The sequence below is a fragment of the Pleurodeles waltl genome, chromosome 3_1 (genome assembly GCF_031143425.1).
Source record: "Pleurodeles waltl isolate 20211129_DDA chromosome 3_1, aPleWal1.hap1.20221129, whole genome shotgun sequence".
In the NCBI taxonomy this organism is placed as follows: domain Eukaryota; kingdom Metazoa; phylum Chordata; class Amphibia; order Caudata; family Salamandridae; genus Pleurodeles; species Pleurodeles waltl.
In genome coordinates this window covers 1465897450-1465914302 of record NC_090440.1, presented here as the reverse complement: position 1 = coordinate 1465914302, position 16853 = coordinate 1465897450, and the positions used below count along the sequence as shown (strand labels likewise).

The 16853-nt window shown below is 43.2% G+C and overlaps 1 protein-coding gene across 9 annotated transcripts in view; it reads right to left on the bottom strand.

The window, feature by feature from the left end:
* R3HDM1 (R3H domain containing 1) overlaps window positions 1–16853 on the bottom strand; it is a 642394-nt gene that overhangs the window by 51566 nt on the left and 573975 nt on the right. For all 9 annotated transcript variants that reach the window (XM_069225061.1, XM_069225063.1, XM_069225066.1 and 6 more), the window contains one exon: window positions 11290–11369. In XM_069225061.1, coding sequence (XP_069081162.1) covers window positions 11290–11369 — 80 coding nt within the window. The remainder of the gene's footprint in view (window positions 1–11289; window positions 11370–16853) is intronic.

Sequence of the window (16853 nt, the reverse complement as noted above, 5' to 3'; positions counted from 1 at the left end):
AGGACACCTAAACCAGTGCATGGAGAAAAATGACAGAATTTCAGTTGAATTTCCAATACAAACATTCCAACTATTGAGATGGGTAAGGATAGACAAATATTATTTCACTGTCAATATACCCTTCACCTTGCACATATGATTTAATAATATTTAAAGCTAATATTTGGGTGATAATTCATGTGGTGCTAGGGATACTTGTTACTTTGGTGCCAGGCTGCGACTATTCGGTATTATCCACGTAAAGGCATGACACATTGATAAAGGCTTTACACATTACTGCTGGTAAACCTGTCTGATGCATTCAGGTGATCAGTGCTAAGAGTCTTGAATGGAGTCACCACCAATGTCATCTTGTCTGTGGTCACAATTACCCCTCTAATAATAATACTAGCTCTGAAATATTTTCACTGAACATAAGTAGCTCTTAACACAGAAAAGGTTGGAGGCCCCTGTGCTAGATGAAGATGATGCTATCCTGCTGGGCAACACATCTCTAGGGTGTGTTAATGAACTCTACCAAAATAAAAATCAATTTTGTTAAAAGTAAAAGCTAAAAAATTGGAATCCAGAAACATAAGACATCCAATTAGTATAAAAATCTCCAGGAACCACTCCTCATATTCCAGTAAAACTCGTGCAGGTATGGGTGCATTTTACCCATAACTATGGAAGTGTCACATGCTCTTGTTTTATCATCACTTAAGGCAAAACTCAATGCAACCCTGACATACAGACTGAGTTTCTCTGTAAATTTAGGAATGCAGTTTTTGCATATGCACATCTTGAGGTTGGTTTGGTTTTTTGTACAACATTACACTGGACCACAATGGAAACAGGAGAGGAGGGCAGGTGCTACCCACAACAGTGTGTGCTTCCTTTAGAGAACAGCGTTTCAAGGCAAATGTGAAATCGAATTGTTCAAGGGCTTTAAAAGTTACACTAATCAAAATATTCAAATTGGAGGTTGGAGTCCTAAATTGTATTTATCCACCACGAATAATGCTGTTGAAGCATTTCAGCATGTAGAATCTTCCTAGTCAGCCTGGTCTTGAGTAAAAGGTTTCCAATTGGTAGGTGACGAGCAAAAACACATGTTTTAAGGTCATCCCACACTACATTAGGCAATAACAGTCAAATGGATGCTTGAGAAGACATTTAAAACAATTCTACAAACTTCTATTGACAGCAATGTTGGGAAACTTATTTTCTGTACCTTAAATACTAAATGTTAACATAAAAATAAAATTATTGAAGAGAGCTTCCAGACAAAATGTAATGAAGGAACAACTGAGGAGGAGACAAAATGAATGGAGATTCTGGAGTTGTTTTCAATATCAATAAGTTCTAGCTATGTACATTATCCAAGTAAATGAAAGGTTTCTTTTCAATATTCTTAAGACTATTAAGGATTCAACCATGCAGTGGCAGAGGTATGCACAATAGAGAATAAGTTACTGCTACCAATATTTTTGAGGCAAGAGGCTACTGGACTAACTCTCCTTGATGATAGGATTACCATTAGGATAACTGTTTTAAACTGGACTCTTGTAAAGCGCACATGTTCGTAACATCCATCTACCAAAATCTGTGTTCGAATTCTAGGATGGGGTAGTATATGCCTGGGTACATGTGGCCTATTTAACCCTTCTATAAGAGGTCTTATCACCAGTATGGCTGAATGGTGTTGTCATTACATGTTTGTGAATTGGACAAAAATCGGTCATAACATCTTGCCCTTTTTGGTTGGATAAACACAATTACACTCCCTGATCATGTATGCTCATGGGCATTTTACATCTTCAGTTGCACATTTTTTAATACAACCTGTACCTCTTCCAACAGCAATGGAACGTGGGGCTATTTCTTTTCTTGTTTTTTTAGAGGCTATTTGGTGGCTTCATTAAGAATAAGATGCAATAACCTTTGTGCATGATCTCTTGGAACCATCAATCTGAGGCTTTTTTTTTTGTTTGGGCCATTTTGTGTGAAACAAATTCAGACATCATCTGAATGGGCTGGTGTGGCCTGAGGCGGTCTATATAGACTGTTGCTTGGAGTTTGGAGCAAAGCATCCGAGTCTCCGTGATGTCAATATTTCCAGGAATGAAATGGCTGCTTTGCTTGTTGATTTTGCTGCCAATAGTGGCTCTTCTTTTTCTCCCTGTATGTATGATTTAGTAGGGTCACTCTAGTTTCTTACCAGTGGTCTCCCACTTTTTACTTTCCTTATCATATGGCACATCTGAGGTAAGTGTAGGTTATAGCACGTGGATCTGTATGGGTATGAAAAAATGTTGGAGCCCTGAGCATCATCTTATATTTTCCTTCAACCTCGGGCTTGACTGCCTTTGCTGTTGAAGAGATTTTGAATGCTTCTCTGCCTTGTTGAACTAAACTTGGCAACGTTGGTTAAAAGAAAACAGGCTACTCTTTCACAAAGGACTCAGCCGCTCTGACACCAAGCATGTATCCTAGAAAAAACAAATTATTTCCTGGTCTCTGTATGACAGCATGACGTAAAGACAAATTTTCAGGATGAAATGGTGCGGAGGGGTATTCTTCAGGTTCATGGTCAAGTAATCTAGCATTTGCATCTACCCAGAGTTTCTCATCTCCACCTCCCTCTGCCTCCTCCACCTCTTCTTCAAGAGGGCTGTGGGAGTACACCTGTTCAACATACCCTACTCTCTTTCTTGCATGGCTAATGAAGCCGCCATGACGGGGAATATCTATGATTTTTCTCAACATCCTCACTGTCATTCTTTACTCTTTTTATCTGTTCCTTTTACGACTCAAGTAAGACTTCACTGCTAGCACATTAGCTCTCTCTTGATCATTAGGTGGTGAACTTTCAACCTAGAAAACATTTAGATTTTTTTGGCTTCAAATATCTGTAATTTGTTTAAGGTCAAACTATTTCGATTTTTAAAGCTCCTATCAACCAAGTCACTCCAGTAAGACAAAGCCACTTAATCATAATCTCTAGGAGTAAGCCACCTGATATCAAGGGATAGACAATCTCAAATAATTTTAAAACCTGACAAGGACGCCAGTAGTAGTGACTACAAGTGTTTTTCTGGTATTAGGGAAAGCAGTATAAACACATTTTTACATTACTAGTAAAAAAAAATTGCAAAGATGTTTGTTTCTTCTGGACAACTTAGTCTAACTTTAATTACCACCACCGATCTGGCAGTCTCTCACTCCCCTTAGTGATCATTAATTTGGATGCCGCAAGGGGTTTGATCAAGTGAACTAGGAACTTCCTACTGCACCTCAGAGTTTTGTGGGGTATGCATGGGGAGGAAGAGTATAGTGACTATAGTACACTTTTTAAACCACCTAAACTACACTTATGTAAGGGCGTCTGATGTCAGATTTTGCCATTGTTAGTGGCATTAGTGAGTGGTATCATCCATGATTTGGGGATGGAATTACTTGTATACTGAGCCCCTATTGCACAGACAGATTAGATTCTTGTGTTATTCCATGCAGATGTACGGGTCTAAATGAAGAAGCATCCTTTGTGATGATTTAGTGGTACATACCCCTTATTCTGCCTTTACAATACCTCGTGTTAATTAAATTATAGACTGTCAATTATCAATATTTAGTAACTTTCAGTAATTTTCACTTGGAATCTTGACTATCTGTTCACAAGAGGTTGCTGTTAATATCAATTGAAGTTACAAAAAATATGTAGTGCTGTTGTTGAATCACTGGGTGTATCTCTCACTATTTTCAGCAGATGTTATCTGATTTCTACTTGAAAGCATCAGATTATATTTTAGTAAGGGTTTAATAGCAAATAGGCATACATGCTTAATTGCTTTGTCTGGGCTTCACAAACCTCAGGTCCATAAACTAAGATGCTTGCATTACCTGGCCTACTGTCGTATTCCTGGTCATTCAATTGAAGATATTGAGGATGACAGCTGGGGCCATTATGAGCAGAGATTTACAGCTGTTAGCTTTTGCACTGCTCACATTTGTGGCTAAGGGTTTCTTTTTAAATACTCCATTTGCAAATACTCAGTGCTCTGCGAAGCGGCATGGCTATGGCGGGACGTAGGTCTGATTTTCCAAGGACAATAGGTATTTAATATTTTAGAATTGGATAACCAACCTTGGACTCACCACAGAGTCCAGAATAGTTGTTGAATGTGTTTAGTCAATTCCCTGAGCACAGTGTGAGGTTTGAGGCAATCAGCTTTGGGATGGTGCTCTATGTTCTGGAGAAACACTTGGCGCCCCAATATTAGGCAGCTTTTCAAAACTTAAACAGTTCCAGCTTTTAATTTGGGCTGCTGAACTTAGATTGGGCATCTACCTAAGCAGATGAACAATTTCTCAGAAATAGCAGTTTGTTCATGCAGCGAAAGAGGTGGTCACGTGGTACAACTAGCAGCATGATATTGTTTAGGAAGACATGAAGCCAGATGTGGTGGTCTTTGAAGGATAATTGCCAATGTCAGTGATCCATAACAAATGACAAGAGCTTGCTGATTTCTATGTGAATTTTTTTAAAGTGGCACCACTTAGGAGAAAAACTTTAGTACTATTCCCACGCCATATTAGAGGCCTGAAAAGCAAGCGACGTCAGGAAGAGTCAAGTAAAAGACTGTCCAAAATGTGACATACAAGAGATTAATGATAATCATGTATTCTGGTAAATCTCCTCTGTCTGTTTCTGGCAGACTATGGGCCTGATTACGATCCTGGAGGATGGGATACTCTGTCACAAATGTGACAGATATCCCATTTGTCGTATTCCTTAGGATATAATAGAACTTGTAATACATCAGACGGGATATCAGTCACGTTTGTGTCGGAGTATCCCATCCACCAATCAGTAATCAAGCCCTAACTGCCAGTATTTCTGATATTCCAGGTAGAGATAGAGGCAAGTGATCATGTTTGATAAAAAATGTCGTATCTGTTAATGGGCTTCTCGCCATGTGGAAGACTTAACACAGCACACACCAATTAAACCCATGTTTGGCACATCTACTCAATCTCCATCTTGGTCACAAAAAAAAAAATAAGCTGCTCTTTTATCTGCTCACATGAGAAAGACAACCAACCTGCAGACAATGTATAAAAGGATTTCCTCCTTCAGCCATTGAGTGGGCACGGGACGGAAAACAATTTTTGGGGGATACTAGTCCCGGCAAAAAAACATCACTTGAACTTTGGTCATACTATTCTGAATGGCTCAAATCACATTAGCCCTCACTGGTTTGAATGGCCCTCGGTTTAAGCCTTGCTCATTACAGAGTTTTCGGAGGGACTCAGAAGAGTGCTCTATAAAGGCTCTATCTCAAAAAGGGAACTTAAAAAAGATTGACACAAGATTGTTTGAAAGTCATAAGACGCCAATAAAAACATTTGAAAGCATTATAGAAAATGTTGAATAACTAAAAAGTCATGATTCTTTGTACACCTTATTTTCATCCATTATGCTAATCAGAAAATACAAAAGTTTTTTTGACTTTTTTTTATTGAATGAACAAGAGGAGTTTATAAATGTTTACAATATAAGATATATTTCAAATAATATGGAAATACTTGCAAAAAGCATGACATGCAACTGATCACATTTGGTAACACCTGTACTACTTTTTAGGACCTGCTAGGGAGGGTTTGCATGTTTTCTCTGAGAGCTCCCAATCCTTACAGAAAATTTATATTGTCGAAATAAGGGGACTGAATGCAGTTGCAACCTTTCCTATCGGTCAGTTGAAAGCGGAAGTCATGACTTGGAGTTCAGTTATTGCATGATAAGCATGTAATATGTCTTCCCATGAGTTGTGTGCTTATGCTACAGCCTTTGTTGGAAGGGAAATTATGCTGGGGTCAGATACTTCTGTAATTTTATTAATGATGTCCAATTGGCTGCTAAAGTTTCACATTTGTGAAGACTTATTGAACAGGTTAATAATCAGTAGTCAAAACACTTTTTGTCAATGGAGTTTAGTAGCTCCTAATCCGAGCATTTCCTCTATGGACAGAAAACAAATCTGGGATCGTCTACAGTGAAAGGTGTATAGTGATACACTTCCTTCCCCATCAAGATCGTTTGAAACCCTTAACAGCCAACGAGGGCAGGCTTAATTACATTAAGATACCCTCGTGGATTCTCACAGAGTGCAACCAAAAACACAAACAACTAAAATAATTTAGGGGTAAACTAATTCACAAATACCACTTCATGCAAAGAAGGGGACAAAAACATACTTTTTCCCAACACCACCAACAGTTTGAAGGAATTATTTTGTAAATTCCTGAAGGTTTGTAAGAACTCGAAAATGCCTTATAGCTGCAAGCTACACTTCAAAGGTGAAGGCCCATTTTAATAATCAATAATGGCAAAATAATGACTCAAGCATCATATGATAACCTAGTAACGTTCAACAAGCTCTCTGCAACTTGTCTCTCAGAAAAAGAGATCACACAAATACATACTACTCCACCACGAAGCACTTTTTCTTGACTTTTGGATGACAACTGGGACCTAAACAAACATATGCACCCCCCTCAAACACAATCAACGCACAAAAGATGTTCTAAAAAAACAGAGTGATGATTTTACGCAAGCCTCCGCATGCCTGACAAGTCTGAATCCATAACTCACTTCTAGGCGAATTGGCAAATACTTTTTACAGTCTTTCCACCAATCAAAAAGGTTTTACTCCATTCTCATGAATCAAATGCAGACTACAGAGAGAGGAGGATAATCTATTCAAAGAACAAACACTGCTGGTATAAAGAAACCCGTTAATAAGGACGGTGGTAACTTAAGCAATTGTTACCCCATTTTAATCTCAAAATAACAAACCTGGAACTCAGTTCACTATTGAAGAAACATGAAGCACTTCTGTCAGAGGCGAGATCCCCCTCTGTAAGACCTGAGCCTCACCTTTGCTTCCTTGTACCACATCAAGAGAATAGTAAAAACACACAAATAGTCTAGGCAATGCATAATTAGGAACACAAACCTACCCGTCTGAACAAAAAAACAGCAAAGTCCTGTTTAGTAAATGCAACTCAACAACCTACAAAACTCCCTTGCAACTAATATTTCTAACATACTTAGCTTAACCAAGTATGTACATGGTAATTTTACCAAACTTTTCTACTACTGACAGATAAAGCTAAAGGGGTGGAGGGGGTAACACCTATGTACGGAGGCCAAATCATATTCAAGAATATGTAATATGCAATATTTCAGAATATGAAAGATTATGCAAAGACCCACTTTATAAAGTTTCTTTGGAAGTAAAGAACAAGCTACTTACCTTCGGTAACGCCTAACCTGGTAAAGACTCCATCTAACTGCAGATTCCTTACCTTTGAATAACCTTAGGCATCAGACTGTATCAGCAACATTTTAGAGCAGTACCCCTGCTCACCAGTAGGTGGAGACATTCAGCCCTGCATCCTCCGTGTCGAAAGAGACTTGCTCGTTACCTATATAGGTGCCATCTCAGTACACGTATGACTTTCTACGCCGGGAGTGCGGAGCCACAATGAGAACTGACCAGTAGTGTGGAAAAGACTGGCCCTGAAAAGGGTGTCTCTTACACTTGAACCGGGCCAGAGAGCGGGGTGGATGGTATGGTCGGTAAGGAATCTGTGTAGAGATAGTCTCTACCAGATAAGTAGTTACCAAATATAAGTAACTGGTTCATCTCATAGAGACTTCTAGCTGCAGATTCCTCACTGTTAAATAGACACGAAAGCAATACCTACCCAGAGGTGGGTCTGCAAATCCGATTAAACAAAAAAGTTCTGCAAGATTGAACAGACAAAGTGCCCGTCACGATGGACATGACTGTCCAGTCAGTAATGTTTAATAAATGTGTGCAGTGATGTCTGCTTCGCTACATGACAGATGCCCAGGAGACGAACGCCTCACGCTAACATGGTGGTTGCAGCCTTGGCACTGGTAGATTGAGCCCGCAAGCCGTTGGGGGCGGGAGCTGATTCTTGGCCAGTGCATAGCAGATCTTAATGTATGTGGCAAGCCATGGTGAGACTGTCTATTTCTGCAGAGCCTTCCCTGTTTTGCTCCGACATAGCCCACAAAGAGTTTATCACCCACCCAGAACTATTTTGTGTGATGAAAGTAGAACACCACCACTTTCTGGGTCCAGATTGTGGGGTCTCTCCTCCTCTTTGGAGGGATGAGGCAGAGCAAACAAGGTAGGCAGGGTAATGCTCTGGCCTACATGGAAGGGAGTGGCAATATTTGCAAGGAAGGAGGGCCAGTGTCCGAAGAACCAGCTCGTTTGGGAAGAAGGTGATATAAGAAGGGTGCACAGAGCGTGCCTCCAATACCCTGACCCTCCTGGCTTATGTTATGGCCAATAAGAAGGCAGTTTTTATTGTCAAGGGCCTAAGAGGACAATTGTGTAGAAGTTTGAATGGTGCACACATTAGAAAAATGAGGACCATGGTGAGGTCCCACTGAGGCATGATGAATGGAGTAGAGAGAAACGTGCTGCAGGCCTTTAAGGAACCTAACCACAACAGGTGACTTAGAGAGAAGGTTGATCTGGCAACCACAAAAATGTTGCGATGGCAGAAAGGTAACCTTGAACTGTGCCCAGAGCAGACAGAGCAAACAAGAGAACCTTGGATAAAGATGCAGAAAGGGGGTCAACTTTGTGGTAAGCGGACCATGACACAAACTTATCTCAATGGTAAGCATATACCGAATTGGTGGAGGCACACCTGCTTCCAAAATAACATTAGAGAATTTGAGAGGAAGGGTGAAAGCTGTCAATTGTTACCGCTCAATCTCCACGTATGTAGGTGGACGGTGTGCCAGTTTGTGTGCATAACTTTGCCATGTTGTTATAACAGAAGATCCTCCTCAAGAGGCAGCCAGACTGGAGGACCAATGGTCATGAAATAGCTCGGGATACCTAACTCTACATGCCCAATCCTGATCGGGAGCCACAAGCATGAGTTTGGGCTGGTCATTCCTGATCTTCATAAGACTTCTGGGCAAGAGTGGTATTGGCAGGAAGGCATACCGGAGGCCAGAGCGCCACTCAAGATGAAAAGCATCTTGGAAGAAGTTGCCTTGGAAACTCCAGTGCACAGAACTCTGGACATTACATTTTCTTGGTGGTGGCGAACAGATCTTACCAAGGCTCTCCCCACTGCTGAAAGAGACCTTGCACCACCTCTGGGTGGACACAACATTCGTAATCTGCTTGCAGGGCTTGGACCAGGCCCCAAGCTGAACATTTGTAAGGGCTTCACTGAACTGGATTACGGGTTCGGAGGGGATGATTCCTGGCTGAAGCACCTCTGTCTGTCAAGACGTTAGTCTTGACTGCCACTGACTATAGGTTAAGGTTCAGGGCCTCATCCGCCCTGCACACCACCAATTGCAAAAGAGGCTCCCTCCTCTGTAGCCACAGTAGGAGGGTAAACCAAACCAGTGTCAGGTGTCCAACCCACTGGCCTCACCAGTTCTTCATACCAGTTGTCCTCTTCAATTGGGTCTTCTCCATAAGTGTCCGTAGACCCCTCCCAAACGTTTTCTCTCAAAAGGGTTGCCCATCAGATAAGGCACTGGCTCGGTTACATGAAGGATGTCCTCAGTCGGCGCTCAACGCGGCGTCTAGTGACACCCATTCACCTCTGTTGCGAAGTCAGGAATGACCATGAGGATGCAGCTGTCTAGGGATGCCAGAGATGCTGGCACTTGAGCTAGCGCTGAGAAGGGTCTGTCTCGCTTACGGCTCCACTCTGGATCCAGCGAGGGATCCTTGGGGCTTGACTGGCACATAAAGCAAACCTGTTGGTGTGGTTCCAGTAGGGACCCTTCGACGCCCATACTTTCAATACCATGCTTTAAAACAATAACACACTATGTATGTATGCTTCATGGGAATTCAATGTGTATTTTTTTTTTTCTTTTTTTGTTAATGCAAGCACATGCCCCTCTTCCGTGTTGGGATAATACCATCCTTTATTTTTTTCTGCTTTTATTTTTTCAATGCACCTTATATGTGTTATTGATTTGTGTGTGTGTTTTATTCTGGTTGTTTAAGTGGGGCATGCAAGAATAGGACAGTGGGTGGATGTAGGAGTGCAAACCGAGGTTTAAAGTGCATGTGTGGTAAATTACTGAGTGAATGACTGTAGAAGCACTTTCATTTATAAGCTAGACCTACTGCATTGTCAATGCTTCTGCTTATTTCCTATTGATGTACTCAATCACAAAACAAACATTTCATATATGTGTGAAGCACTTATCGTAAAAACGTCCTCAACAATACACATTACAACGAGAAGTGTGAATGGAGAGTGCATAGAAGCTGAGGCTGAGTGGTATGTTCATGAGCGTTCAGGACGAGTGGCTGGTCTGTGTGACTGCAGGGGAAGGAGTATGTTTCTGTGAATGTCGGGTGAGCAATGTGCGAGAAGGGACTGAGGAGTGTGTCTATGTGAGTGCAGGGTGAGCAGAGTGCCAGTGAGTGCAGGGTGAGCAGAGTGCCAGTGAGTGCAGGGTGAGCAGAGTGCCAGTGAGTGCAGGGTGAGCAGAGTGCCTGTGAGTGGGTGGTGAGCAGAGTGCCTGTGAGTGGGTGGTGAGCAGAGTGCCTGTGAGTGGGTGGTGAGCAGAGTGCCTGTGAGTGGGTGGTGAGCAGAGTGCCTGTGAGTGGGTGGTGAGCAGAGTGCCTGTGAGTGGGTGGTGAGCAGAGTGCCTGTGAGTGGGTGGTGAGCAGAGTGCCTGTGAGTGGGTGGTGAGCAGAGTGCCTGTGAGTGGGTGGTGAGCAGAGTGCCTGTGAGTGGGTGGTGAGCAGAGTGCCTGTGAGTGGGTGGTGAGCAGAGTGCCTGTGAGTGGGTGGTGAGCAGAGTGCCTGTGAGTGGGTGGTGAGCAGAGTGCCTGTGAGTGGGTGGTGAGCAGAGTGCCTGTGAGTGGGTGGTGAGCAGTGTGCCTGTGAGTGGGTGGTGAGCAGTGTGCCTGTGAGTGGAGGATGAGAGGTGTGAGTGGAGGATGAGAGGTGTGAGTGGAGGATGAGAGGTGTGAGTGGAGGATGAGAGGTGCAACTGTGTGATAGAGCGTGAACAGTGTGCCATTTAAGGGGAGATAAGCAATATGTCTATGTGAGTGGAGGGTGAGCAGTCTCATGTATGAGTGAAGGGTGAGAGGTGTAACCTCCTTACTGCAGGTTAAAGTACATTAAATCCAAACATACCGGCATTGCCAATTATTTTGGGAGTCATGATATCTATTTCTAAAACAAATGGATTTAAACTGAGTCTTACCTGTTGAGTAGTAATATGTCCATGTATTAAAGGTGGGTTGTACTGCAAAGGCTGGCCAAGCAATGGATACCTGGTTTCTCCTGAAAAGAAAAAAACCAAAGTCTGTAAATATCTGAATGGGACAACGTTAGACTATTCTGTGCATTTCAGAAACTGTATTATCCAAGCATTGACAAAAGGAACTTGTTTAGCAAGACTGAATACAATACTTGAAATACCCTTTACCCTTGGAGCTTTTAACATGCATATTCATATTCTATGCAGATTACAGAATCAGTCTTGTGATACTAGTAAAAATAAATTAATAACAAGCACTGTCAAAGCCAATAGGTCTCTCTTATACAAGAGCTATTGTTTTTGGTAATGTGTTTTTGCTATGTGGTACACCGGTTTGGCGGCTGTTCTGCATGGCTAAACATTAGTGGTGTGGAGTGTCCTAGAATGGAGTTGGGTGGGGTGTTGTGTGTCAGACTGGATATGTTGGAATAGAGTGTCGTAGAGTAGAATGGGGGAATAGAGGGGAGTAGAATTCACTGGTTTGGTGGCAGTTTGTGTTGTGGAGTGGTGTGTCAGAGTGGAGTGGGGTGGAATAGAAAGGAGTGGATTGGGCTGAAATAGAAGGATTGGGGGAGAGTGGGTTGGATTTGGAGAGATGGATTAGAGTGGGTTGGATTTGGAGAGATGGATTAGAGTGGGTTGGATTTGGAGAGATGGATTAGAGTGGGTTGGATTTGGAGAGATGGATTAGAGTGGGTTGGATTTGGAGAGATGGATTAGAGTGGGTTGGATTTGGAGAGATGGATTAGAGTGGGTTGGATTTGGAGAGATGGATTAGAGTGGGTTGGATTTGGAGAGATGGATTAGAGTGGGTGGACTGGAGTGTGGTGGGGTGGGGTGGATTAGATTGATTTGGGGTGGGTGGACTGGTTCGACAAAATAGGACTGGTTGGGGTAGAGGTGGACTGGATTAGAGTAGTTGGTTTGGATTGGGTGAAATGGGGCGGATTGGGTTGGAGTGGGGCAGACTGGGTTGGAGTGGGGCAGACTGGATTGGAGTGGGGCAGACTGGATTGGAGTGGGGCAGACTGGATTGGAGTGGGGCAGACTGGATTGGAGTGGGGCAGACTGGATTGGAGTGGGGCAGACTGGATTGGAGTGGGGCAGACTGGATTGGAGTGGGGCAGACTGGATTGGAGTGGGGCAGACTGGATTGGAGTGGGGCAGACTGGATTGGAGTGGGGCAGACTGGATTGGAGTGGGGCAGACTGGATTGGAGTGGGGCAGACTGGATTGGAGTGGGGCAGACTGGATTGGAGTGGGGCAGACTGGATTGGAGTGGGGCAGACTGGATTGGAGTGGGGCAGACTGGATTGGAGTGGGGCAGACTGGATTGGAGTGGGGCAGACTGGATTGGAGTGGGGCAGACTGGATTGGAGTGGGGCAGACTGGATTGGAGTGGGGCAGACTGGATTGGAGTGGGGCGGACTGGATTGGAGTGGGGCGGACTGGATTGGAGTGGGGCGGACTGGATTGGAGTGGGGCGGACTGGATTGAGGTGGGATTGATTGGATTGAGTAGGGTGGACTGAACTGGGATGGGCTGCATTAGAGTGTGGTGGAGTAGGTTGTTTTGAGTGGAGTGAAAGAATAAACTGGGGTGGATTAGACTGGACTGAACGGGTGGACTGGACTGGAGGGCGGTGGACTGGACTAGAGGGGGAACGGACTGGAGGGGCTTGGGGTGGGGTAGATTGGAGTAGGGTGGATTAAGTGTGGTTGGCTGGACCGAGTGGGGGTGCATTCGATTACGGTAGAGTAGAGTGCATTACATTGTGGTAAGGTGGGGTGGATTTAACTGCAGTGGAGTGGGGTGGACTGGATGGGGTGGATTACACTTGGGTAGGATGGTGTGGGTGGATGGTGTGGGGTGGATGGTGTGGGGTGAATTGGAGTTGGGTGGAGTGGCTGGATTGAAATGGGGTGGACTGCACTCAGGTGGGTGGACTGCACTCAGGTGAAATGGATTGTGTGGGGCAGACTGGAGTGGGGTGGCCTAAAGTAGGGTGGAATGAAGTGAGGTGAACTGGGGTGGGATGAATTGGACTAGGGGTTGGACTGGAGTGAAGTAGATTTGACTGCAGTGGGGTGGACTGGATTGGAGTGAGGTGGACTGGACTGGGCGGGGTGGACAGAATTGAGCTGGGTTGGGCTGAATTGGGCTGGGGTGGACTGAATTGGGCTGGGGTGGAGTGGGGTAGATGGGATTTGGCTAGGTTGCTGCGTGCTGGATTGGTGTGTGGTGGATTGGAATGGTGGACTGGATTGGAATGAAGTAGATTAGATTGGGGTGGGACAGATTGTTTTGGACTGGAGCAGGGCAAATTGTTTTGGGTTAACGTAGGGCAGATTGTTTTATATTGAGTGGGGCAGATTGCTTTGGACTTAAGTGGGGTGGATTGGAGTGGGGAAGATTGTTCTCAATTGGAGTGCGGTGGATTAGAGTGAGCTGATTGTTTTAGGATTGGAGTGGGGCAGACTAGAATGGGGCAGATTGTTTTGAAATGGAGTAGGGCAGAATGTTTTGGAATGGAGTGGGCAAGATTGGAATGGGGCAGACTGAAGTGTGCCAGACTGTTGTGGATTGGAGTAGGGCAGGTTCTTTTGGATTGAGTAGGGCCAATTGTTTTGGTTTGGAGCGTGGAAGATTAGAGTGAGGCAGATTGTTTCAGACTGACTTGAGCGAATTGGAATGGGGCAGACTGGAGTAGGTGCAGAAGGAGAACTGCACTGGAGTGGATCGGAGTGGGGTGCATTGGATTGAGTGGGGTGAACTGGTGTGGACTTTAGTGGGGCGGATTGGGGTGTACTGCATGATTATGTGTTAAAGCATAATTTCAGAGACTACACTTAAAAAAGAAACTATTTGAGAAAAGAAGATTGAAAATCTTTGCAATTTTGTTAGTCCTGCTGGACACGTTTTTGCCAGTCAGACACCTTCTGTTTGAATGCCACTAGAAGTTAAAAAGAACAAAATAGTACCTCAGTCACGTTGTGAGTAGCATATGTGCACTGATTAAGTTGAATCAATCAGTGCTTGGTCCCTGCTCCCCAGAGAGGAATGGAAATGATGCTGAGCCTGCAGAGACTTATTACGAGGTTGTAAAGAAGAATGCCAGGGAAGCCAACAAATGGTAAGCAACAGGTGGGCTCTTAGCCCTAATTGTTAACAACAGAGTATCTCAAGTGAAACGCATGCAGTAGCACAGGCTCGACCCTAGAAACGTACAAAACTTAATTGGTATACAAGTAGTGTAAATGGATTGTTGTCTAAGGAATTGCAAACCTTCAATTCAATAAAAGCAGGCGAGTAAAGAAAAAATGAAACTACTAAGTAAAAGAACTACTTGAAGAAAGTTCATAATCTGAAGCAAACAAACACCTGATATTGTAATATGTGATAACACATGCACACCATTGATTAGGAGTGTTACAAGTAATGCACAAGCTACACTAGAAATGTTCCTCTCTCACTTGTTTCATTCCTCTGCTTTGGGTGCAGACGCAAGGCTTGATTAATAATGTCCACTAAAGAGAACACTATGTTAGGAATGCCAAATTACTAGATGCTGGTCATTAATGTCACTGAGAGCATTTCCAAAAAGCCAATAAATTTCGTACTTGTATTCTCTTCTATTGGTACTGTGAGTTACGCATACTCTGCTGTATGTATGCTGCTTACATGTTTTTTTAAAGAAATGTAACATCACATGAATGACTTCCATCCCGAGGCGGATGTGTGTGTATTCTGTGCTGTGCCTTTGCAATCCTATATAAGTGCTTTGCACTCGCCATGGTTTCGGAGCTCTACAGACCCTGTGTTTTCTACGTATTCAGTACTTTGTGGGCTCGGTGCTCTACATGTTTTCTGTGACTTACATTTGCTCTGCTTTGCACGCTCTCTGTATTCTACCTCACACTGTCCATACTTTAAATTCTACAAGTACACTGCAACATCAGGGCCCTAGGCGAACTCTGCAGTACATATTTTTTACAACATATGGATCTCCGTTCGGCATGTGGGCCACATGTACTACCGTGCGTTGTATATTCTCTGAGGTACATTTACTCTGTGTTGTATGTACATGGACTCTGCTCATCATACACCCCAGGCTTTACATGTACTTCGTTCTCAATGTACGTTGTGCAAATTCTGATCATTTTATTTGTTTTGAGATAACTTTATGCTGTGTGCACTACGAGTTTTCTCAGACCCTCATTTACTTTCTACATGCAGTGGGTTCAGTGGGCTCTTCACGTATTAAATGCACGTTAACTACTTTGTGGTCAGCGTGTGCTTTACTGTGGGTTTTGAGTGTGCTCGTGTAATCTGCTTTTTTGTATTCTCAGCGTGTGCTCTGTTTTACGAGCATGGTTTTGTTCACTGCTTCACCAGTACTTGTTACATGTGCATAATTCTGCGTACTCTAAGTATACTTAGGGAGCACACTAAACTGGGAGGGGACGAGGGGAAATGGTAATTATCAGTGTACCACACATTGAACAAGTAACGGTTAGGGGTTGGTGGGGGAAGCTGCTATCTGTGTGTCGCATCTAAAAAGGTGAAACCACAATCATCCCAAAGCAGTCTGAAGCGACTGGCAAAATGAAATAAACTGCATTCACTAACAAAGGAAAACCAAGAAAATAAGTGAAGAGAAAGCCAGCCAATGGTATGTATTGGGTGGGCTCTATGCCTTTAGATTTTTACTTAAAGACCTACAGATCACGGCAACAACGCATGTGCTATCTCAGGCGAGACCTAAAAAGGAATTTGAAACCCATGGGTAACGCATTATTTAAACAATCGCGGGAGGAGATCTTGCTCTGGGGAATGAAAATTATCCATAAGCACCATACTGCATAAGGAAACAACTATTGTGTGATGTGCTAACTTATAAACAAATGAGCTTCCCTCACGAGAAAAACAGGATTTAACTCTTTATTTAGTGTCACACGGCAAATTAAAAAAAAGACAATTCGAATGAAACCCCAATACCTACCCAAATTTAGAGAGCTCCAAAAGCACCGCTTTTATCACTTGCTCTCCTGCAACTACACCTCAGTTCCCTTCCTCAGATATTCTCTACCGAATGGCAACTGACTGTGAAAAGTGTGTTATGTAAATAAGCATATACATTACATTGACGTTGGGTTTTGGTATGCAAGAGGGCTAGGAGGGCAGAGAAAACATTATTTCCCAGTTCGCCTGCTTTTTTAGGGCACCGACATTCGTGCCTAAAAAAATTATTTATAGATTTTGAAACAAGCCTGCCTTGTTTATTGAGGGGTCAGCTAACACTGCAAGAGCACTGGGTGGCACTAAATGCTGAAGAGCTGCAGCGTTTTCTTTTCTAAGAACTACATAATAATAAATATCTATATATATCTATCTAGCTTATAATGTCTATTTATTTATCTATATGTGTATGCCTAGATTAACACAAACATATGCACACAAGTGTTTATGCTATGTGGCCATACACTAAATTTCTGATGTGGACATCA